The sequence below is a fragment of the Aaosphaeria arxii genome (genome assembly GCF_010015735.1).
Source record: "Aaosphaeria arxii CBS 175.79 unplaced genomic scaffold BU24scaffold_4, whole genome shotgun sequence".
NCBI lineage: Eukaryota > Fungi > Ascomycota > Dothideomycetes > Pleosporales > Aaosphaeria > Aaosphaeria arxii.
Window position 1 is genome coordinate 2920525 of NW_022983477.1, and position 22913 is coordinate 2943437.

At 49.4% G+C, this 22913-nt stretch overlaps 8 protein-coding genes across 8 annotated transcripts; 4 read left to right on the forward strand and 4 right to left on the reverse strand.

Moving 5' to 3' along the window:
• The first annotated feature begins 641 nt into the window (after nucleotides 1-641).
• BU24DRAFT_422607 (uncharacterized protein) lies at nucleotides 642-3005 on the forward strand. Its single transcript, XM_033528031.1, has 3 exons — nucleotides 642-986; nucleotides 1040-1682; nucleotides 1734-3005. Exons 1-3 carry the CDS (start codon nucleotides 878-880, stop codon nucleotides 2842-2844), a joined length of 1863 nt encoding a protein of 620 aa, XP_033384608.1. The 5' UTR covers nucleotides 642-877; the 3' UTR covers nucleotides 2845-3005.
• Nucleotides 3006-3154: 149 nt separating this feature from the next.
• Nucleotides 3155-11150, forward strand: BU24DRAFT_370182 (uncharacterized protein). Its single transcript, XM_033524422.1, has 4 exons — nucleotides 3155-3335; nucleotides 3391-3455; nucleotides 3519-10285; nucleotides 10337-11150. The coding sequence occupies exons 1-4, from the start codon at nucleotides 3274-3276 to the stop codon at nucleotides 10688-10690; spliced, it is 7248 nt and encodes a 2415-aa protein (XP_033384609.1). The 5' UTR covers nucleotides 3155-3273; the 3' UTR covers nucleotides 10691-11150.
• Nucleotides 11151-11622: 472 nt separating this feature from the next.
• Nucleotides 11623-13158, forward strand: BU24DRAFT_409388 (kinase-like protein; the record flags this gene model as incomplete). The annotated part of the gene is made up of 4 exons (XM_033525914.1): nucleotides 11623-11657; nucleotides 11857-11921; nucleotides 12034-12978; nucleotides 13094-13158. The coding sequence occupies 4 exons, from the start codon at nucleotides 11623-11625 to the stop codon at nucleotides 13156-13158; spliced, it is 1110 nt and encodes a 369-aa protein (XP_033384610.1).
• A 1709-nt stretch (nucleotides 13159-14867) lies between these two features.
• On the reverse strand, nucleotides 14868-16572 carry BU24DRAFT_433366 (succinate-CoA ligase; the record flags this gene model as incomplete). Its single annotated transcript, XM_033529967.1, has 6 exons — nucleotides 14868-15002; nucleotides 15104-15989; nucleotides 16041-16140; nucleotides 16202-16274; nucleotides 16345-16428; nucleotides 16519-16572. 6 exons carry the CDS (start codon nucleotides 16570-16572, stop codon nucleotides 14868-14870), a joined length of 1332 nt encoding a protein of 443 aa, XP_033384611.1.
• Nucleotides 16573-16844: 272 nt separating this feature from the next.
• Nucleotides 16845-17566, forward strand: BU24DRAFT_462446 (uncharacterized protein; the record flags this gene model as incomplete). Its single annotated transcript, XM_033532014.1, has 2 exons — nucleotides 16845-17023; nucleotides 17080-17566. The coding sequence occupies 2 exons, from the start codon at nucleotides 16845-16847 to the stop codon at nucleotides 17564-17566; spliced, it is 666 nt and encodes a 221-aa protein (XP_033384612.1).
• A 25-nt stretch (nucleotides 17567-17591) lies between these two features.
• Nucleotides 17592-19237, reverse strand: BU24DRAFT_370187 (3-ketoacyl-CoA thiolase B). Its single transcript, XM_033524423.1, has 2 exons — nucleotides 18901-19237; nucleotides 17592-18839 (listed from the first exon to the last, which is right to left on the reverse strand). The coding sequence occupies exons 1-2, from the start codon at nucleotides 19045-19047 to the stop codon at nucleotides 17742-17744; spliced, it is 1245 nt and encodes a 414-aa protein (XP_033384613.1). The 5' UTR covers nucleotides 19048-19237; the 3' UTR covers nucleotides 17592-17741.
• Nucleotides 19238-19557: 320 nt separating this feature from the next.
• BU24DRAFT_422614 (nuclear transport factor 2) lies at nucleotides 19558-20477 on the reverse strand. Its single transcript, XM_033528032.1, has 6 exons — nucleotides 20356-20477; nucleotides 20268-20285; nucleotides 20099-20163; nucleotides 19968-20039; nucleotides 19813-19917; nucleotides 19558-19756 (listed from the first exon to the last, which is right to left on the reverse strand). Exons 1-6 carry the CDS (start codon nucleotides 20360-20362, stop codon nucleotides 19640-19642), a joined length of 384 nt encoding a protein of 127 aa, XP_033384614.1. The 5' UTR covers nucleotides 20363-20477; the 3' UTR covers nucleotides 19558-19639.
• A 716-nt stretch (nucleotides 20478-21193) lies between these two features.
• On the reverse strand, nucleotides 21194-22556 carry BU24DRAFT_450826 (NAD(P)-binding protein). The gene is made up of 2 exons (XM_033531054.1): nucleotides 21702-22556; nucleotides 21194-21647 (listed from the first exon to the last, which is right to left on the reverse strand). The coding sequence occupies exons 1-2, from the start codon at nucleotides 22308-22310 to the stop codon at nucleotides 21225-21227; spliced, it is 1032 nt and encodes a 343-aa protein (XP_033384615.1). The 5' UTR covers nucleotides 22311-22556; the 3' UTR covers nucleotides 21194-21224.
• Nucleotides 22557-22913: the final 357 nt, after the last annotated feature.

Sequence of the window (22913 nt, forward strand, 5' to 3'; positions counted from 1 at the left end):
TCTTTCTAGCTTTCCTCTGACACTATTTTAGCGAGCATGCCCGCACGATTCGGAGTATATAGCTGGAACGGCGTTTCTTGACACCAATCTTTGAAGGGGGAGGGGATTTGGTTTAGCGTTGCTTTTGGTGCTGCTTATTGCGGATGACTTCATTTGGTGAACGATCAATGTAAAGAATGGGAAAATGAAAGAAGAACAGGATGATTTGAAACGATACAGCTGGGCGTGGGCAACCACATATGTCCTCATTGCAGGCTAGGTTTTATGGTCTTCCTTAATTACTGTCACGGACGAGCTGTTTGCGCTTGCAAAGAGCCACGACTCCAAAACCAGCAGTGGTAAATGGGTGGAATGAAGGGGGTTAACGGACGTAGATACCGTACTGATGCGCTGCTCATCACTTGCTCTCGGTTTTGCTGAATTTAATACGCGGGTTAGACTAGGACTCTTGACTTGATTTCTCCTTGCATTCTGGATGTTCGATGCTAATTCAAGATATAAGTGCCCATAGTAGGTATTTGTGTCTTTACTCGTAGTGCCAAGAAAATGCATTCGATCGTCCCAATAAAGTTAAGCGTAACTATACGCCGCTATTTCGATCCGGTTTGGTACGAGTGGGAATGACGGGAGCGTCCAGACCTCCGATGACGAACTTCCGCAACGTGGTATACTGTCTGTTCGAGCTGAGAGTTGCGCAGGCCTTCCACACTCCACTCCTATCCGCGCGCACAAAAGCAATCATAACCTCGTAATATTCTTTGGTCCTACCTCTTAGTCTCCTCCAGCACAACCTTCGATTCCCTTCAAAAGTGAAAACATACAATAGATTTTCGATCGCAATTGATAGAGAAGCGTGCGCGCGCCGCAAACAGTTCCAATGTCACAAACAACAGTCTCCAAGGCCGAAACAAAATACCCTATATTCGCCGCAACATTCGCATATAACAATCCTGCAATCCTAGCGGTCGGTGGTGGAGGAGGAGCTGGTATGCGACACAAAACTACAATGCGCATCGCAGATACTGATAGAGACTTTCAGGCCGTAGCGGTGTTCCCAATGCCATATCCGTCTTCGATACGTCCTCGCGCTCCCCAAAGCTCGACTCGATAGCCGAAATAGACCTCTCACGCGATGAGGATTCAGTAACATGTCTAGAGAGTTTGGCAACGAAGGATGGAATCATTCTGTACGCTGGCATCAACTCCTCGGAGGTAGATCGCTCGAAAGGAAATAATGAGCATTTTCGCTCGTTCGAAGTCAAATACCCAAAGGAAAAGGGGGAAAAAGCAAGTGGGAAGCTAGAGTTTCTGGGCAAGTCGTCGCTGTTCACTCCCCCGACGTCCGCAACCGCAAAGAAGGAGGTATATCAAAGGCTTGTCCGTTTGTCTCCCCCGAAGCTCGGTAAATCGGGTAGCAAGAGGATTGGAGCTGTCGCGTCTTCCCTTGGAGGCGACGAGAATGAAATTGTGATATTCCCGGCCACTTCGACCAAACCCAATGCATCTGAGGTCATACAGAGGATACCCCTTCATAAAGGACAAGAGGCGAATGATATTGATATTCTCGAGGTCGAGGACGGCAAATTTCATGTGGTCTATGTAACAGATCAGAGTGTATATCTGTCTGTCGTTCACGGGTCCAAGAAAGACGTACGAAAGCTGTACGAAGTACCGTTTCCCGAGTGAGTAGGCAATTATTTCTTATCACTACCTCGATATGCTAATTTTGATAGTGTTTTTGAGAAGAAGGGCAGGCCTAAGTTGAGAGGCATACGGTTTCTTAGCCCATCACACATCCTACTACTTTCCAACGCTCATAACAGGACAGGCGTAGAGTTACTGGTACTCCGCCTTTATGACGAGGGCGCGGGCAGCATAACTATGCGCAAACGATTGCCCGGACATGTGAAGGCCGCGGTTGACTTGGACGTTGCCCGGTTAGATGCCGACGATAACGGCGCATACCAATCAGTAGTTGCTGTCGCTGGCCATGACTGCAGCTTGTCGATATACTCGATCGATTATCTGGGTAGCAGTCGGAATAGCCTTGGCAGTTTCGTTTCGTTCGCTACGTACCGGGATGTTCATCCATTCCAATTGACCAAGGCTGTTTTTTCGCCTTTCCTTGTTGCCGCAAAATCGACAGCTGGCAAACCAAAAGCTCAGTACCTTCGGTTGGCAAGCACATCTCTGGGCAACAGCATTTCAGTCGAGACTTTCGAGTTGAAGTTTACCTCATCAAAAGCCGGAACTCGATATATACTACAATCTCCTCATGCCGGGACGATTTACAAAGTCGTCACATCTACCGGCGCATTCTTTGTCCTGCTCTTCGTCGCTCTGATGGTGCAATCTCTCCTTGATCCTCAGGGCAACCTCACTAAGGCATACCTCCCCACCGGCCTGACTAAAGCTGCCAGTGGCCTCAAGCCTCCAGGTGCCATCATGCACGAAAGCCGTGTAGCCAGTGCAAAACTCGAAGCAGCCGCAGAGAATATCAAAGTTCCGGTTGAGCAGGCGACGCGCCGAATCAAAGACATCTTGGATCTCCACGCCGGGGATGAGAGTAGCGCAGAGAAAGCAGTGGTAATTCACGACGACCCTGAAACCGATGCCTCGTTGAATACGGAGGTCCATGCGGATACAGAGGAAGTAGTTAAGAGACATGCAGAGGCAAAACAATGGGATGACTTATCACACGCCGAACAGAATAGATGGAGACATAAGCTTATGGACGCTGGTGTGTGGGCTGTTGAGGAAGGGGAGACGATACTCAAGGGTATATTCTTCAGTGAGGCAGCGGGAATTGTCAGACATGTTGCGGAGGGAGTAATCCATGGATGAGAGCGCGGTGAATGCATGGGGATATGATCCAGTGGCTGGGCTTGTGACCACAGCGCTATTGGGTGGCCCGGAGCTGCTTTGCGTGACGGAAAGCCTGTTCGAGCTAGTCAACCTTATATTGCTACGTAGACGATGAAATGTATTATTATTATTATCACTGCCTAACCCACGGATATGGAATATTATTCACTAGCCATTTCCCACTCTTGCTCGATAAGTCAGCGGTGATCGATATCACGTGGCACCCACTAGTCCCTATCGGGTCCGCGGTGACCAGTATAGCTGTGCGCAACGACCGACCCAACGTCAACATAGACATTAATTCCCTTTGAATCTCGCCCCCGTTCCGTTACCTCCTCACACCACTGTCTATGGAAGCCCGAAAGCTTTCCTTATCCCTCGCCTCGCGCCTCAGGTGAAGTCGACATTATGGCGGCACCTGCTCCCTCTACAGCGAGCTTAGAGCGCGTCGTGCAGGACCTCCGCTCAAAGTAAGTAGCTACCCCTTCAATACTGTGGATGTTAATTCTGATTGACGAAAACTAGAAATGATGATGCCCGACAGAAGTCAGCTCTACAATTGCGCTTGACAGTTGAAGCTGCGCACCGAGGTGGGTGAACGAATTAGCATGCCTTCCCCGCCCGCCTCTCTTTGGATTAATGCTGTCACACAGAGCTCGCACCCAGCGTCTTCCAGAACTTCTATAGCGAAGTCAACCTCCGAATATCCGCCCTCATCGTAAACGGTAGCGATTCGAATGACCGCATCGGCGGTCTCCACGCCCTTAATGCCCTGGTGGATTTCAAAGGCGACGATGCGGGCCAGAAGACGACCCGCTTCGCAAGCTACCTGCGAAGTATCATGCGAGGCAACGACTATGCCGCCATGATAGTTGCAGCGAAGACACTAGGAAGGTTAGCAAAGCCTGGTGGAACACTGACCGCAGAACTCGTCGAGGCCGAGGTCAAAGCTGCCCTGGAATGGCTCCAGCTAGAGCGTACCGAGAACCGCCGCTTCGCTGCCGTATTGATCATCCGGGAACTCTCCAAGAACTCGCCAACTCTCATGTATCAGTGGATTGCGCAAATCTTCGAGGTCATCTGGGTCGCACTTCGAGATCCCAAAGTGCTCATCCGTGAATCCGCCGCCGAGGCAATCAGCGCGTGTTTCGAGATCATATCTCCTCGAGATTCACAACTGCGAGCACAGTGGTTTGGAAGAGTGTATGATGAGATACTTAAGGGGTTCCAAATAAACACGAACGAAGCTATACACGGATCCTTGCTTACGATGAAGGAGCTATTGCATAAGAGCGCCATGTTCTTGGGCGAGCAGAAGTACAGGGAGACTGCCGAGACAGTCTTGAAATATCGTGACCACCGCGACGGTCTTGTTAGAAGAGAAGTGGTTCTTATCATTCCTATCTTAGCAAGCTATTCACCGACCGATTTCGCCACCAAGTATCTCCACCAATGTATGCTACACCTCCAAGGCCTTATCCGGAAGGACCGCGACCGGGACAAGGCTTTCCTTGCTATTGGGCAAATCGCGAATGCCGTGGGCGTTGCTATTGCGCCATATATCGACGGAATCTTAGGTTTTATCCAAGAGGGTCTTGCGGCTAAAGCACGAAACAAAATCGCAATCAACGAAGCTCCTATCTTCTCATGTCTTAGCATGGTTGCTGCTGCCGTTGGTCAAGCGTTAAGCAAAAACGTCGAACGACTCCTAGATCCCATGTTCTCATGTGGCCTCAGCGATTCCTTGTTCCAAGCTCTTGTCGATATGGCGCATTACGTTCCTCCTTGTCGACCTATCATCCAAGAAAAGTTGCTTGACCTCTTGAGCCAGATTCTCGCTGGTCGACACTTCTTGCCTTTGGGTAACCCTTATCAAGGATCACAACCACCTCAAATCTGGACGCGCGATCACAAAGACCCCACAATCATTCAGGCAAAGGAGCAAGAAATTGCACTTGCCCTCCACACATTAGGCAGCTTCGACTTCACGGGCCATCTTCTGAACGAATTCGTCCGCGATGTTGCCATTCGCTACGTCGAAGCCGATAATACTGAGATCCGAAAGCGCGCGGCTTTGACCTGCTGTCAGCTCTTCGTTAAGGACCCGATCGTACATCAGACAAGCATGCACGCAACCAAGGTTGTCGGAGATATAATCGAGAAATTGCTCACCGTTGGCGTTGGTGACATTGACCCCGAGATCCGTTGGGAGGTTCTCATGGCCCTCGACGCTCGGTTTGATCGTCATCTAGGAAAGGCTGACAATGTCAGAACCTTATTCCTTGCTCTGAATGATGAGGTCTTTGCGATCCGTGAGGCTGCCATGTCGATCATTGGTCGACTTACACGAATCAACCCAGCCTATGTTTTCCCTTCACTCCGCAAGGTTCTTCTCCAACTTCTGACCGAAGTGCAATACTCGAATAGCCCTAGGAATAAAGAGGAGAGCGCAAAACTAATCAGTCATCTTGTCGGGGCAGCTGATTATCTGATCAAACCTTTGGTGGATCCGATTGTCTCTGTCTTGTTACCAAAAACAAGAGACTCTAATCCAGAAGTTGCGTCCACAACTATAAAGGCCATCGGAGACCTAGCCACGGTTGGTGGTGAGAATATGACGAAATACATCCCCGAAATCATGCCAATCATACTCGAATTCATGCAGGATCTGGGGTCGAATTCAAAACGATTTTCGGCTCTACGAACTCTGGGCCAGATTGCCACCAACGCAGGCTATGTCATGGAACCCTACCGCGACTATCCTGAGCTTATGAACATACTCATGACCATCGTCAAAGCCGAGCCAGAAGGCGAGCTTCGACGCGAAACAGTCCGGTTAATGGGAACATTGGGAGCTCTCGACCCCGACGAGTACCAGAAGATCATCGAGCAATCGCCAGATAAACACTTGATCGCCGAGTCCCAGGCAGTTACCGATGTGTCTTTGATCATGCAAGGCGTCACACCGTCCAATGAAGAGTACTATCCTACTATTGTCATTAGCACTTTGATGTCATTGCTGAAGGACAACTCCCTTGCGCAATACCACAGCGCTATTGTCGACGCTGTTATGAACATCTATGCGACTATGGGTCTCAAGTGTGTTCCTTTCTTGAACCAGGTCGTTCCGGGCTTTTTGACAGTCATTCGAGGAGCGCCTGTGGGACGTGTAGAGGGCTACTTCAACCAACTCAGCGGTCTTGTTAAGATCGTCCGCCAGCACATTCGCCCGTATCTCAGGGACATTCTCAAGGCTATCCAAGATTTCTGGGAGCCGAACCCAAATCTCCAAGCCACCATTCTATCCCTTATCGAATCCATAGCTCGCTCCTTGGAAGGAGAGTTCAAGGTGTACTTAGCGGATGTACTCCCGCTCATGCTAAGTGTCTTGGACGCCGATCAAACTGGGAAGCGCCTACCTTCAGAGAAGGTATTGCACGCATTCTTGGTTTTCGGTTCCAGTGCCGAAGAATACATGCATCTGATCATTCCTGTGATCATCCGCATGTTTGACAAATCTGGTCAGCCTACGGCCATCCGCAGACAGGCTATTGAGACCCTTGGTCGTTTGTCTAAACAAGTTAACATTTCTGAGTTCGCAGCGCGGATCATTCATCCGTTGTGCCGTGTCCTTGCAGGCTCGGAGTCTTCACTGAAAACCACCGCTTTGGAGACACTTTGCGCTCTCGTTTACCAGTTGGGACCTGACTATACCCACTTTGTTCCGACTGTGAACAAGATATTGGAGAAGAGCAAAGTACCTCACTCCAACTATTCTCTCATTGTGTCCAAGCTACAAAAGGGAGAATCTCTTCCACAAGATTTGAGCCCAGGCGAGCGATACGGGGAGGATGACGAAGACCTCAATCCGGCCGAAATTCTTACCAAGAAATTGGCTGTCAATCAACAGCACTTGAAGCAGGCATGGGAAGCGTCGTCGAAAACCACCAAAGAAGATTGGGTGGAATGGATGAGGCGATTCTCCATTGAGTTGCTTCGAGAGTCACCACAACAGGCACTCCGAGCATGCACACCACTTGCTAGTATTTACAATCCGATCGCACGCAGCCTCTTCAATTCTGCCTTCGTTTCATGCTGGACTGAATTGTACGATCAATATCAGGAGGAGCTGGTGCGTTCGATTGAAACTGCGCTCACTTCTCCCAACATCCCTCCCGAAATTCTCCAGATTCTACTCAATTTGGCCGAGTTTATGGAGCACGATGACAAGGCCTTGCCTATCGATGTGCGGATCCTGGGCATGTATGCTGGAAAATGCCATGCCTTCGCAAAGGCGCTGCACTACAAGGAACTTGAGTTCAACGCCGAGCAAAATGCCAGTGCAGTAGAAGCACTCATCAGCATCAACAACCAACTACAACAGACTGACGCCGCTTTTGGTATCCTGCGAAAAGCTCAAGGTTACCAAGACGTAGAGCTGAAAGAGACATGGTTCGAAAAGCTGCATAAATGGGAAGAGGCGCTGCAATCGTACCAGCGAAAAGAGAAAGACGATCCTGACTCATTTGAAATCACGATGGGTAAAATGCGTTGCTTGCACGCCCTCGGTGAATGGGACCTACTATCAAGCCTCTCAAAGGAGAAGTGGGCGAACGCTTCTCAAGAATACCGCAAAGCCATCGCACCTCTCGCAGCGACTGCCGCATGGGGTCTGGCCAAGTTTGCGGACATGGACGCCTATTTGGCTGTCATGAAGGAGCAATCACCCGATAGAGCTTTCTTCGCATCCATTCTCAATATCCACAACAACCGCTTCGAAGTGGCCGCAGAAGAAATCAGCAAAGCCCGGAAGGGTCTTGATACCGAGCTGAGCTCGTTGCTTGGTGAATCCTACCAGCGAGCCTACCTCCCTATGATCCGTGTGCAGATGATGGCCGAGTTGGAGGAGATCATCCAATACAAGCAGTGCGAAAACAACGAAGAGAAGAAGGCCAGTATGCGCGCTACCTGGATGAAACGTCTCAAGGGTCTCCAGCCCAACCCCGAAGTCTGGCAGCGAATGATGAAGGTTCGACAACTAGTCATCAGCCCAGAGGAGAGCATGGAGATGTGGATCAAATACACGAACCTCTGCCGCAAGAACGAGCGCCCTACACTAGCAGAAAAGGCCCTCCAGAAGCTGTTAGGCATCGATGGAGGTAACATCTTCACTCATGTTCGGGAGCATGCTCACGAGATACCATGGCCTGTATCATACGCAACCTATAAGTTCATGTGGGTAGCAGCTGGTGGAGTTCACAAAGGAGAAGCCCTAGAGTCTCTGAAGGATTTCACGTCCCGACTGTCCGAAGACCTCGCTATGAGAGCACGCGCTGCACAGAACCCCATGATGCAGAATGGAATGAATGGAATGAACGGGATTAATGGTATGAATGGAATCAATGGAATCAACGGCATGAATGCGATGGCCAATGGCAATGCTGCCAATTCTATGAATCCTTTCGCCGCTGCTAACGGTATCAACGGCCTGAATGGATCCAGTTTGCTCACCAATTCGGGCGCTGGAGGGTCGCCGGCTGAACTCGCGGAATGCCACCGCCTCCTAGCCAAATGCTACCTCAAGCAGGGTGATTGGCAGGCTGACCTGTACCACGGCGAATGGGACCATGATCAAGTCCATGAGATTCTATCTGCCTACGCTGCTGCAACGCGATACAACCAAGGCTGGTACAAGGCCTGGCATGCATGGGCTCTGGCCAACTTCGAGGTCGTCAATTCCATGACGTCTAAGGCCGATCGTGAGACAACGGAGATTCCGCCGAATGTTGTTCACGACCACGTCGTCCCCGCCATACAAGGCTTCTTCAAGTCTATTGCTTTGTCATCTACGAGCTCACTGCAGGATACTCTTCGTCTCCTTACGCTGTGGTTCAGCCACGGTGGACTGCCAGAAGTCAATCGTACAATCGCCGAGGGCACTAAGACCGTCCCGATTGACACCTGGCTTGAAGTCATTCCACAATTGCTTGCTCGTATCAATCAGCCAAATCCTACCGTTCGACAGTCCATCCATCAACTCTTGGTCGAAGTCGGCAAAGCACATCCCCAAGCTCTGGTCTTCCCTTTGACTGTGTCCATGAAGTCCGATGTATCACGTCGCCAGCGATCAGCAAAGGAGCTAATGGAGGCCATGCGAGAACACTCTCCCAAGCTTGTAGAACAGGCCGATCTTGTCAGCACGGAGCTTATTCGTATCGCCGTTTTGTGGCACGAGCAATGGCACGAAGGTCTAGAGGAAGCATCCAGGCTTTACTTCGGCGACCACAACGTAGACGGCATGTTTGCCGTGCTCGCACCTCTGCACGCAATGCTCGACAAAGGCCCAGAGACACTTAGGGAGATATCTTTCATTCAGTCGTTTGGTCGAGAGCTACAAGAGGCTCGTGACTGGTGCAATACTTTCCGTACGTCTGGCGAGATGGGCGATCTCAATCAAGCTTGGGATCTGTACTACCAGGTCTTCCGCAAGATTGCTCGCCAATTGCCATCACTCATGAGCCTAGAGCTTCAGTACGTCTCGCCTAAGTTGAAAGACGCACATGATCTAGAGCTGGCTGTTCCCGGAACGTATCAAGTTGGCAAGCCGATTATTCGCATTGCCTCCTTCGATCCCGTTGCTACAGTGATTCAGTCGAAGCAAAGACCAAGGAAATTGGAAATGAGGGGTAACGACGGCAAGGCCCACACCCATATCTTGAAGGGTCATGAAGATATACGACAGGATGAACGTGTCATGCAACTTTTCGGCCTCTGTAACACCCTCCTCATGAACGACACGGAGAGCCGCAAGCGTCATTTGAACATTGCACGCTACTCTGCCATTCCACTGTCCACACAATCTGGACTCCTCGGCTTCGTGCCCAACAGCGACACACTCCATGTCCTCATCAGAGAATACCGTGACAGTCGAAAGATTCTCCTAAACATTGAGCACCGTATCATGCTCCAGATGGCTCCTGACTATGACTGCCTCACTCTTATGCAGAAAGTGGAAGTGTTCGGTTATGCACTGGACAACACAACTGGTCAAGATTTGTACCGGGTCCTATGGCTCAAGAGCAAGAGTTCCGAAGCTTGGCTTGACCGTAGAACAAACTACACCCGGTCCCTCGCAGTCATGTCAATGGTCGGTTATATCCTTGGCTTGGGAGATCGTCATCCTTCCAATCTAATGCTTGACCGAGTCACTGGAAAGATTGTTCATATCGATTTTGGTGACTGTTTCGAGGTTGCCATGCACCGTGAGAAGTACCCTGAACGAGTGCCGTTCCGTCTTACTCGAATGTTGACGTACGCTATGGAAGTCAGCAACATCGAAGGAAGCTACAGGACCACATGTGAGCATGTAATGCGGGTGTTGCGTAATAACAAGGAGTCTGTCATGGCTGTCCTTGAAGCTGTAAGTCTATACTTCCTTATGATCTTTTGACTCAATGCTAACATGAAATAGTTCATCCACGATCCACTGCTCACATGGAGACTCGGCAACCGCGAGTCGCCGCCCGAACCCAACTTCCCCTCTGAGCGCCGACAATCTATCATCGGCGATGCTGAGCACATGAGCTCTCTTGTGCGCGGCCGCCACCGATCCAGTGTCGCACCTCCCAATGATGCCGAAGCCAAGGAGGTCCAAAACGCTCGCGCCCTGCAAGTGCTCTCTCGCATCAAGGAGAAGCTGACTGGCCGCGACTTCAAGCCCGGAGAGGAGTTGAATGTCTACGCTCAGGTCGATCGTCTCATCAAGGAGGCCACAAACTTGGAGAATCTGTGCCAGCACTACATCGGTTGGTGTAGTTTCTGGTGATCCATATCACATCCTTCCCTTTGCTTCTTGGTAGTATTACATTCATCGGTTTCAAACGACAGTGCTCGTTCCTCCTGGAGTAGCAAGGTGTTTTTTTTTTCAAAGGGAATTCCACACAAGCATCAAATGACATTTTTCTCTTTATTCCCCTTAGGGCATGCGTGGTATTCGGGTGCCTAGGTCTTTTCCTTTTTTCAATTCTTTTCCGGCGGTGGAGGGCTCGAGTACTCGAGAGTGTGCGATCTGATCTACTGTGGCATTTTAGCGGTGCTTTCGTCCTTGGGGGGCAAAGGCAGATGGGGAGTCCATAGTCTATAACCAGTAGTATTCGACTAGGAACTCCTCCCGATTTTCTGCACTACTGAATGAGGAGGAGAGGAGGGGTGCTGTGTATTATAATTGTTCCTCACGCCCCATAGGGATGAGTGTGAAATGGGGACGGAATAGATGAAGATGCTTTCTATGTGGTTTTTTTTTGCTGCGGTCTCTGTGACATGGTGACAACTGTGAATCAGTGTTAGCTCCTTGAGGCCGGTTGTGATGTTAATTAGTTTACCGGTCATAATTATGAGTCTGTTGGCTTCCCAATGGTGCCAGATTGTGTGTAAGGGAAGAGCTACCAATGATTAACTTTCACATCTTCCGAGTATAAGTTGAGGAAACTGCGAACGGCATGTTGGATAAATAAACAAACACTAGCTTGCAAATCACACAGAAGATCATAGTCCTCTCAAAATGTGAGCCAAGATAATCCACCGATGTTGCCCTTTCCAAACGAGACCTCGAGCGATGCATCACAAAGAACAACACAATAAAACTACAGGAATTATTGAGAAGTACAGAATGGTTGCTGAGAGTGAGCTTCACATGAACTGCTCTGCTCTAAAAATGCATGAAGACCCGGCAGCTAGAGAAGAGTGTGCTAAATTGCTATGACGGCATGCAAGAGAGATAAGGGTTTCATCCGGTGAGCTCGATCTCGAAATGCTTGAAACTGACTGGCACGTCACATCGGCAACCTATCCAATCGCCGATTGAACCTGTATTGGGATTTTGGGCTCAGCCTGCCCAAAACCCCACAACCCCCTCCATCTTCTTCCTTTGTGCTGGATCTCCGCATAGTATTTCTGATGTCCAGCATCTATTGATGTTAAACTATCATTCAGGCATCCATCTTACTACAAGACTACTCCTTTAGGTGTTATCGACTACGTTGCTTGCATCCGTCCTGGTACCACGCAAGGCTGAGCTATGCTGTCAAGGGACACTTAAGATCGTACAAACTGTTAGTCTGAAAATTCATGATGTACGAACGGAACTTATTCAATGCTAACGTCAATTAGACCTCTATTTGAGCTGGATATGTGTGTACGTCATCGTTGAACAAGTGAACAACGAGTCAAAAACGAACGATCCGGTCGTCTACGTGATGCAGAGTCTCTGGAGATTCCTCGGGCAATCGCCCTATCTTGAGATTACAGAAGGATCGGATCTAGAGCTAGATGACATCGATGTGAAGTCGCTCCCGTACCAACACATCGAGAATCTAGGTTCTGGAGGCAGTGCAATCGTAGAAAGGGTCCAGGATATGAACACAGGGTTGGTCTATGCACGTAAGACCTTAAGGGACATCTCGTATCGAGATCGCAAGAGGTTGAGAGAGCAGTTCCATAACGAAGTCAAAGTTATGCGACGACTCGGCGACCACCCACATACCACGACGCTGTTCGCAACGTACACGACGAGACGCGATCTTGTCCTTATCGTATCACCAGTCGCAGATGGAGGGAATTTAGCAGATTTTCTAGCACATCATCGAGACTGGGGAAATGCAGCGTCTCAGTTACATCACGTTGCTGTGCTGAATCGCGCTTTTGGATGTCTTGCCTCCGGATTGGCTTTCATGCATGGACAAGGAGTACGACATAAAGATATCAAGCCGCAGAACATTCTAGTCCACGATGGACACGTTTTATACACCGACTTCGGAATATCGAGAGAGTTCCTGGAAGCACAAAGCACTACAGGTGACAACCCAGGATCGTTCACTAGACGATATTGTGCACCCGAAGTCGCGGACTGGGGTGACCGAAATAGGTCTGCAGACATATTCTCTCTCGGATGTGTGTTCTTGGAGGTTCTAGTTGCCCTTTTCCCTCGGATAGCACCTGCGGGTATCCTAGATGGCGCATATCATATTACTGTCCATGAGGGACGTCTTCCTGGGCAAATCGAGTACTCCAAAGCGACATCAAGGGTTGACAGCACCTTTCGGCACCTAATAGCCGGTATGTTGAAGGTCCTCCCCAACGAGCGCCCTTCTGCTTCGGGTGTCCTAGGTGCTTTGATGGACTTTCACTGGCACACCATGTATCCATGCGAAGCTTGCATGCCTTTTTCTAGATCACCAGTATCATATGGCATCGAGCCGTATGGCTTTGGTATTGGAAATTTGCCCAGGTACCTAAAGTGCGTGCTACCAAGGACAGCATCTGGCTGCTTTGGCCTATTGGGGACACGATCCTAATAAAAGGTGAGGCCACTTCGTTCCTCCAATAGTAAAAGTTCGAAAGTGGAGACTGGCCTTTTAAGAAGGGTTATTTGGGACGTGTAAGAACAGTACTGAGGTCAAATCTAATCTAAACGATGTTTCATCACCAAAGTACGAATTAAATCTCACGTTCGGCAACCTCAATCACGGTTGGTCTCAATTATCTCGCTTTGCTTCATGAGCATCGCATCGTATGTATGCCCACGAATGATACGTTATTCATACTAACTAGATAGCAGTGACGCAATCAACTGATCATACATATCACTACGAATTCAATCCTCTTCTTATTACATACGTACACATCAGCAAAAAAAAAGAGACATACAACAGCCCGGATTCGCCACTGGTCACCCACGTGGCTACTAGCAGGCCGGTCAGGAGCTTAGATATGGAAGATCAGACGGGGTTCCTCGTTCTCTCGTGCCTTTGGTCGTATGTGCTCATTCTGTTCAACTAACCCTCCTATACTGTCGTCGAATTGACTCGACCCAAACAAACACTTCGGCAAAAAAAAGAAGACATACAACAGCCTGGATTCGCCACTGGTCACCCACGTGGCTACTAACAGGCCGGTCAGGAGCTTAGATATGGAAGATCGGACGGGGTTCCTCGCTTTCTCAGGCCTTTGGTCGTATGTGCTGGATTTGACGGATAGAGTGGGTTGTATTGTTGGAGGAATTTGATGTTTGGGTTCCCTTCGAGAAGTGTTTCCTACGGGCGGGAATCTGGGGCTGAAGACCTATTCTGCACATCTGGCTTGCACCAGATATGTATACTTCGCAAAGTATCGTCGTATTCACGATGTTGACTAGAAACTAGGAACATCTCCATCGGCGTGGAATTTGACATTCGTAGGGGATGGATAAGTCGGTGCTTTTGTATCGATGTTTGACGTCCTCTGGTTCGCCTTGTTCACAGCCCGCCTGAGATGGATCGTCTCTACCTATCTCGCATTGAATGTAAAAGTTGTACTTATGCACAGTTGTGCACTTTTTACTGATTGTATTCGCGCTCGATTAGATATTTGGAGATGATGTAAAAGACGATTCATGGCAGTGTACGCTCATTGTAGTTGCTGTGTCCAATCAGCACGTAATGCACTTATAGTTAATGGGTCCACACAAAACGACTATTCTGCCGCCTCGCTTAACGGGACACTAAGGCACGGGACGGGGGAGCTGTTTCTTTGCATTGGTGGATGGGATTGTGGCATTGGGTGGATTCTTGCTGTAGACATTTCTACATCGGAATCGGGTGTTTGGGGGTGATGAATGATGAGTATAGTTTCTTGATATCACAAGACAAGAGGAGAAGTTGCTATGGGTTAGATGGCTGTATGAATACTCGATAGTACATGTTTACATGCGTGTTTGCGTGTGGGAAGCGGCCGAGCCTTTATCTATTCGTATATGTATGACATTCCAAAGGTGTATGAGTTTGTGTGTGAGTGAGAGGGAGAAGGAGGGAGGAGGGCCCCTAACGGCCTTCGATTCAGCCCAAAGGAAAAAGGAGTCAGCCTGAAAGTAATCTCGCGGGCGACGACACAAAGTACAAAGAGGAAGAGATATGATCAAGGTATCAAAAAGACGATGATGGTGATGACGGTGATGATGATTTGAGGGTTTAGATACCGAGAGTGAACTCGACGCCAACGTCAATGTCACGGGCCATCTTGACAACCTTGGAGAACTGCACCGACTTCTCGGCCGCGGACTGGAGGTCGTCGATGGAGAAGATCTTGAGGCCGGACTCGTTGAGCTGGAGATGGGGAAAGGTTCATAAGTTAGCTTCATTGCACACGAAAATAGATCGGGGCTCCGGAGTAGCCCGAGATCGAGATGGTAGATGATGGTACTCACCAGTTGGTGTGCCTGCTCCATGTTGGTACCCTGCAACCTAGCAATGATGGGGATTCTCAAGTTCATGCTCTCAACGACGGAAATCAATCCCTTAGCGATGGCGTCACACCTAACGATACCTCCGAAGATGTTGACGAAGATAGCAGTGACCTTGGGGTCGCTAGTGATGAGCTCGAAAGCCTGCTTGATGGCCTCGGGGGTGGCACCTCCACCAACATCCAAGAAGTTGGCTGGGTTACCACCGTTGAGCTTGATGATATCCATAGTAGCCATAGCCAAACCAGCACCATTGACAAGGCAGCCAATGTCACCGTCAAGCTTGATGAAGTTCAAGCCCCACTCGCCGGCCTTGACCTCATCAGCATCCTCCTGGGAAACATCCCTCCAGTCGAAAACCTCCTTCTGGCGGAAATCGGCGTTGTCATCGAAGTTGAGCTTAGCATCCATGGCGAGAACCTGGTGGTCGGTGGTCTCGGAGAGAGGGTTGATCTCAATCTGGGTGGCATCACGCTCCATGAAGACCTTGTAGAGCTTCTGGATGGTGTCCTTGGCGTCCTCGATGCATTGCTCGGAGAATCCAAGCTCGGTGGCGATGTTGCGTGCGATTTCGTCGGTAACACCGGTGTGGATGTCAATTGGTGTGGTGATGATGGCCTCGGGGTGCTCCTTGGCTACGGCCTCGATGTCCATGCCACCTTGCGACGAGGCGACAATGACGGGTCCTTGTGAGGCACGGTCCATAAGAACAGCAAGGTAGAACTCGCGACGAGCAAACTTGCGCTCGACAATGTAGACAGCGTTGCAGAGACGTCCAGCGGCTCCAGTTTGCTTGGTGATGAGCTTGTGACCGATCATTTGGTCTGCGAGAATCGAGGCTTCCCGGGGACTACGGGTACTGTTAGTCGCAACCAATTTTCATGCTGAGCGGCTACCATACGAGTAGACAACTCTGACACCGCCCTTGAAGCCGTTGTCGAAAGTTCCCTTTCCACGACCTCCGGCAAGGACTTGTGCCTTGATAACCATGTCGTCACCGCCTTTGTGTCCGTTAGTTCGGAGTGCTCCGTATAAACTCTTGCAGAGGGCATTATGGCATACTGATCGACTTGGCTACTTTCTCTGCTTCCGCTGCGTTGGTGGCGACATCACCAGCGGGGACACCAATGCCATACTGAATTGTGTGGTCAGTCGAATTCTCTGCGGCCTCGGTAATGTATGGTTGTTCGGGAGGGCAGCTGTACCGTCTTGAGGAGGTTCGCGGACCTGTACTCATGGATAGCAAGAGTTCTGCTCTGCTGGATCACTGATCGCTTCAGTGGGGTCTCCTACGAATTGTCAATTTTTTCAATCTCAATTGCATGCAGACTGGCGTCAGAGGCGCCACAGTGAGCGTTCTGGCGGGAATTGCAACGTACAGCGACAGCGCGGAGAGCGCTCGCGAGCGGCCGGGATCGTGCAAGCTTGTACATGTTGTCTGCGGAACAGACAAACAGAAAGCAGGATGAGGGGGTGACTTGGGAGGATGAGGGTAGATGTAGAAGCTTGATGATATCTTTCCTCAGAGGTCGCAGGTTGGTTGCGGAGGTGTTTTGCCAAGCCCGTTCGCACCCAAACGATTAGCTTGATTAGCCTCGAAAATGTCTCAACTCTACTATATATTATCGCTCGCATTAATATGCACCTCGGCCCAAACGGCTTTGTTAGTATTATCGGAGGAGCAACCGAAGGGAAATTCAGCACAATGTCAAAAAGGAATAACGAAGGCGATGTGTTGTTCAATAAGGTCAATCTGGCATTGGCCAAACACCAAAAGTCACTGGCAGCCATGCTAGGGTCTATGCCAGAAGAACCTAATGTGGAAAAGTTAAAGGCGGAAGAAGAGCGAGCGGAACTAGAAGACAGAGAATCGGGATTCGAACAGTACGCTCCCGGTCATTATCGTGTATAAACATACATTGTACCTGACAATTGACTAGGCTTGGCGTCGGAGGGAAGATTCCAAAAGACGTTGCGGATGGTAGTTTTACGCGTCGCACTCTGACGTCAAATGACAAGCTCCTACAGCAGCTTATGGGAAAGAGGGCTGCTAAGGCGCACATTGCTGCCAAACAAGCGCCGAAAACCAATCTCAATGCTCAAAAGAATCCAGCCAGATATCTTAAGAAAGAGGATAGTGAGGACGAGGACGAGGGCAGAGCAGCACATTTCAAATCCAAGAGGTCAAAAACAATCCCAGTGTCCTCAGAAACGCCAGATGCGAACGAGCTTTCAGAGGGAGTGACATCGCCAGCGAACCAGACAGTGGCTCAGCAGGATGATCGGGCCACGTCCGATGACGACGTTGAAGCACTCAAGCCGAAGCCGAAATCTCGAAAAGCTGTGTCTAGGCCGGGTAGCTATCTCGATGAGATTCTGAACCAAAGATCCAAGAAGAAGAACAAAAAGAGCACAGGCGGAGATTGATGTATTTTTTTGTAAAATATTTTGGATTGGTTATTGATAATCTTTTGCTGAATTGGCATTTATACGCGAAACCTTAACTCAAGATTCTTTGCGACGGCTACCATCCGGGGTTGTATATACAGTTGGGGACCCATGATTCATTTAATCTTTTTCATCATCACGTCTGACACTGGCTCTATTCCCTGACAATCAAACTTGCCATTCCCATTCCCGTGCCGATGCACTTGCTAATGACGCCGACTTGCTCGCCACTTCGTCCTAGCTCATTGAGCAAGGTTGCCAACATTCTTCCACTTGTTGCTCCGAGAGGATGGCCCAATGCAATGGCACCGCCATTTGGATTGACTTTGTCCATGCGGCCCTCCAAACCGAGCGTCCGGATGCAGTGAAGCGCCTGGCTTGCGAAAGCCTCGTTGATCTCCCAGATTCCAACATCATCGGTGGTGATGCCAGTATATTCGAGGAGCTTAGGAATTGCTAGAGCTGGTCCGATACCCATCTCGTCGGGCTTGCAACCAACAACTTGTGTTCCGGCCCATTTGCCAATGATCTGGTCGGTTAACCCAAGAGTGGCCGCGGTCGAACGTCGCATCATCAAAGCTGCCGATGCACCGTCCGAGACTTGGGAGCTGTTTCCGGCAGTGCTGGCACCATCGGGTTTGAAGGCCGGCTTCATAGCGGAGAGCTTCTCAATGGTTGTGTTGGCTCGGATACCATCATCTTTTGTTACGGTTATTTCCTTGACATCCTCTGGAACCTCTGGGTCAATCCAGCGTGTCGTCACCGGGACGATTTCCGCATCGAAAACTCCGGATGCTTGAGCTTTGGCAGCCCGCTGTTGTGATTGAGCGGCGAGCGCATCCTGGTCTGCTCGGCTGACGCCATATCGCTCCGCGACATTCTCGCTTGTGATTCCCATGTTCATTATACAATCTCTTGCGTCTTTGACAGGGCTGTCCTTCAGTTCAGGCCAGAGCTCTGTTGGAATTGCTCGGCTTCCATAGTTCCTCGTCATGCTCTCCATACCTCCCGCTATTCCGACATCGATCTGGCCCACCGCAATCGAGTTCGCTATCGATGTAATGGCGGAGAGACCCGAGGCACAGGCACGGTTTACAGTACTGAAGGAAGTCGTGGTAGGTATTCCGATGTGATTTGCCGCCATACGGCCAGCCTTGGATCCACCCAGTTCTGCAAGAACGGTTCCGACGCATACATCGTCTATCTTTGCGGGGTCGAGGTTGGGGAATCGGGTGATGGTAGCTTTGAGAACCTGCCAAACAGACAAGAAATTAGGACTCCGTGCAGAATGAACATGAGATTGATAGACGTACTGCACCAAGCAACTCGTGATCGTATGCATCCCGCAATCCACCCTTCTTCGCTCGCGTTATAGGCGTTCGAAGTGCGGAGAGGAACACCACATCATTGGGGTTCTTCTGGAGGATGTTCTTGATACCTTTCTGTACGAAACCCGCCATTTTCCCAAGTTGAAGATGTTCAGTAGTAAACAACGCCAATTGAAGGAACGGATAGCATTAATATGTGAAGAAAGGTCGGAAAAGGCCAAAAGGTTGCGGATAAAGATGGAGAATGCATGGTGTTCGAAGCGAACTAAAGCTTGAGCTCGAGGCAGAGGGACGGAGAAGAGTTTCGGCAAGTTGATGCGGTTAAGGGCTCGACCGGATGTGACATTATCCACAGAGGGATTCCGGGTACAATGCGGAGTATCACGTGGGCTAACCTCCGGAATGCGGATAAGTCTCGGTTAACCCCATATGGATGTATATATATAGGTTCTCATCTTGAGCCTCAGATTATTGGAAATGTGATGTCTCGGGATATATTTGATTGGATTTAATCCAAAATGATTTCTGAACAAACAAAAAGTGATTCCTCAATGACGTAGAGGTATTGGCCCAGGAATCACCACTATCTAAACCTTTTGGCCGACGCATCAAAGACAGGTCGCATGCCAATATCTTTTCAGCACGGCATTCTGCACGCTTCCTCACATTATTGCATTCGCGCTATGTGTAGGAAAATGAAGTACTAGATTCAGGGAGCAGACGCTCATGCAGCGGGATAGACGAGTCGGAAAAGGTCGTTGAAGACGAACCATTGGCCGTTGCCATCCTTCTTGAGCTGGAAAGTTTGGGTGAAGCTCATGGGCTTGTCCTGACCATCCACCTATTGTACCATGAGTGATCCAGGAGCGTGCAAAGAGTCCAGGGCAATCAACTTACCTGCAATGCTCCAGTAACCAAAAGCAAGATGCCAGCGCCTGCGTCGTCCGCGGGTTGAGCGTCGATGGTATCGGTACGGTGCACTACCTGCTGGAAGGGCAAGTTCTATGACCATTAGTTGTCTCCTGACACCTCAGTACCGCACAGAAGCTTACCTGGAGTTTCTCAACGATACCAGCTGTACCCATCACTGGCTGTTGCTCGAATGTGAGCATCGAGTTGTCGCGCTACAGCACCTAGCATCAGCATATCTTTATTGCCTTGTCCAATCATCCAATATACTCACGTAGAGAGCAGCGAGGTTCGCGCGGTTCTCATCGAAGGTCTTGTAGTAGAACTCAACGAATTGCTCTAACACGGGTCAACATTTGGATATCTCAGGTTTGCCGTCTTATGGTTCGCAGAAGGTTTGGAGCAAGCGGCTATTAAATAGTAGTTAAAGAAGGGTAACGTACTGCCAATAGTTTCGAACTCTGGATGTCTGTTAGCAAAAATTGCGCACTGTTTATGTTTATGGAGCGGGGTCGGTCGCAACAAACATACCGGCCATTTTGATCGCGTGGAAACAGAAGACTTGGATAGAAAGGGTATATGGCTTTTGGCGAATGCACACTCGTGAGAGCTTGTATTGGAAGGCGATTGACTCAATGGGATGTCTGTTTGAAGAAGTGCAGGAGGTGGGTTTGTAGCGCAGTGCCTGACGTGCTGGCTTGGTGAGGGACGAGGCACCCGGATGGTGGGGCAGCACTACGGCCGGTGAATCTGTTACACCGTGCCGTTGGCCAGAGCTTTTCGAGTTTCTTCTTCTCCAAACTCGTTCCCTCATCTCTTCTTTTTTTCTCACCTGCTATTACATCCATTGTAATTGCGATTGCAGTTGCACCGCAAAGCCACCATAACCTGTAACGTGCTACAATCACTACCGATATGTTTTGATCCGAATCATCAGCATTCAAGCAGCGAATGGTGGCAAACTACAGGTTCAGTAATGTAAGCACACATTCTCTTTCCTCGCATTTCTAATGATGATCAACTCTTCAAACGATAACTTCCGAGTCTTCGACAATGAAGTATCAAACCAAGTTCAAGCTCAACAATCTGATTTACTCCTTGCAAACCTTACTTTACATTTCCAGAGGATACATTGAAGACAGGTGCTAACTACCATGTCTTAGATGTATTCAATTCCAATATCATCAAAAGTTGATCATAGTCGAACATTCAATATAAATCTTATCTCTACATCATATTCCGCTTTGCAATACTTTAATCCCTGCATGCAACATTGAGTACATTCAATCACGATCGCCCATCGATGGTTCAAGGGCCATGAACACACCTGAGGCGTAGCTAGCAAGATTTGAGGAATGTCTATGACTCCGTCACTTTCAATTGATTTGTTTAGCTACTCGCTATAGACCGAGGCCCTGAAATGACTTCACAGTGTCCACGATGGACCTCTCAAGCTCCATGTACTGTAGCCCCAAGATGTCTACTGTCCGCTTGTTATTGTATGTGTATAGCGCATCGCGACTGCTCTCGGGATAGTCTCCACCTGGTGTTGACTCGGTCGCCAAATCTTTGAGTTCCGGAAAGTGTTTCTTGATGATCGCGGCTATTTCCTTGTTGGAATATACACCTGCAGTGGTGAAGAATCGCTTGTTCGCGGCCTCGGGTTTCTCAAAGGCCTGGATGTGTGCTTCGGCTACGTCACGGACATCAACCCATAGATACACTCCGGTGGGTTGTATCACGTCTTTCCATTTGCCGGAAGCAGCCTTCAATACGCCTTGATTTGAAGTATTGAGCTTGTCGAGGCTATCAATGCTGTGGATCTGTAACGCAGTTAGTCACTATCAGCGGCCTCTGCAGACTCTGGGAACACTCACGACTGGGCCAACGACGACAGGAGGGTTGATCGTAGCGAACGTAAAGTTTGGCTTCTCCTTCTCCATGAACTCCCACGCAGCTCGTTCGGCGAAGGTCTTACTTCCTCGGTAACCATTTAGTGGGCTCTTATATGCCTCTTCCTCAGTTATCGGGTTCCAGTCGGCTTCTGAAAATGCGTGACCCGGCCAGTCGCCTTTGCCAGGGTTCATAATCGCAGAGAAAGATGATGTATAAACCACATGCTTCACCGAAGGAGCATGCGCTTTAACACTTTTCAGGATGCCGACTGTCCCATTCATTGCTGGGTCGAGTAGATCTTTCTTAACATCTGTAATGTTGAAATGACATGGGCTTGCAGTGTGGACTACAACGTCAAATGGAGGCTCAGAAACGACAGCCTGGTCGAAAGCTCCTAATTGAGCTATGTCTTGTACGATGGCGAAATCGAGCTGACCGTTGTCATAATTGCTCTGGTAGGAGGCCTTGATCTTGTCGGCTTTGTCTTGACTGCGAACAGTGGTGACAACAGAGTATCCACGCTTAAGAAGGAGGTCGAGTACATGCGATGCAATGAAACCACTGCCGCCTGTGAGGAGAACGCGCGTCATAATGTCGGTAATGGAACGAATTTCTAGAGGACTGAGGGCAAAATCGCTCCTAAAAAAACAGAGAAAGCAAATTGAAGACACGGATTACGCAAAGGGCGGTCGCAGACTTTATCATCATGTCGCCATGACGGATGGTATCATCGTGCCCACTGTTGCTGGCGTAAGATTCCAATACCGTTCGGTCAAAGGATTGGTACACCCTCGTATATCTTGCGCCGAATACTCTCTCGGGTTCGTAATTTGGCCTTTATCTCTCGTGTCATTGATTTTTCAAAGTCTCCGGCAGCATTAAATCCAATTCAATCACCGTATTGAGTCAAGTTCTGCGCTAATGCTAGCCTGGAGTCGTAACACTTTAGCCACCATAGGAAGGTAATGTCATGAAGGCATCCCGTCTATGATTCTCGGCCATTTGGATTTTTTTACAATTACAAAGTAAGTATATAAGCGAGAATACGTGGTCGCCTTCGGACGAGCGAGTAAACGTCCGCCTACCGAGTGGCATGCCGATGATTATAAGCTATTTGACTTGCTCGTATTATTTTTGTCAGTCAAGTGCCCCACGATGACAAGGATCCCCATAGTCGACCTTCATGAAAACGT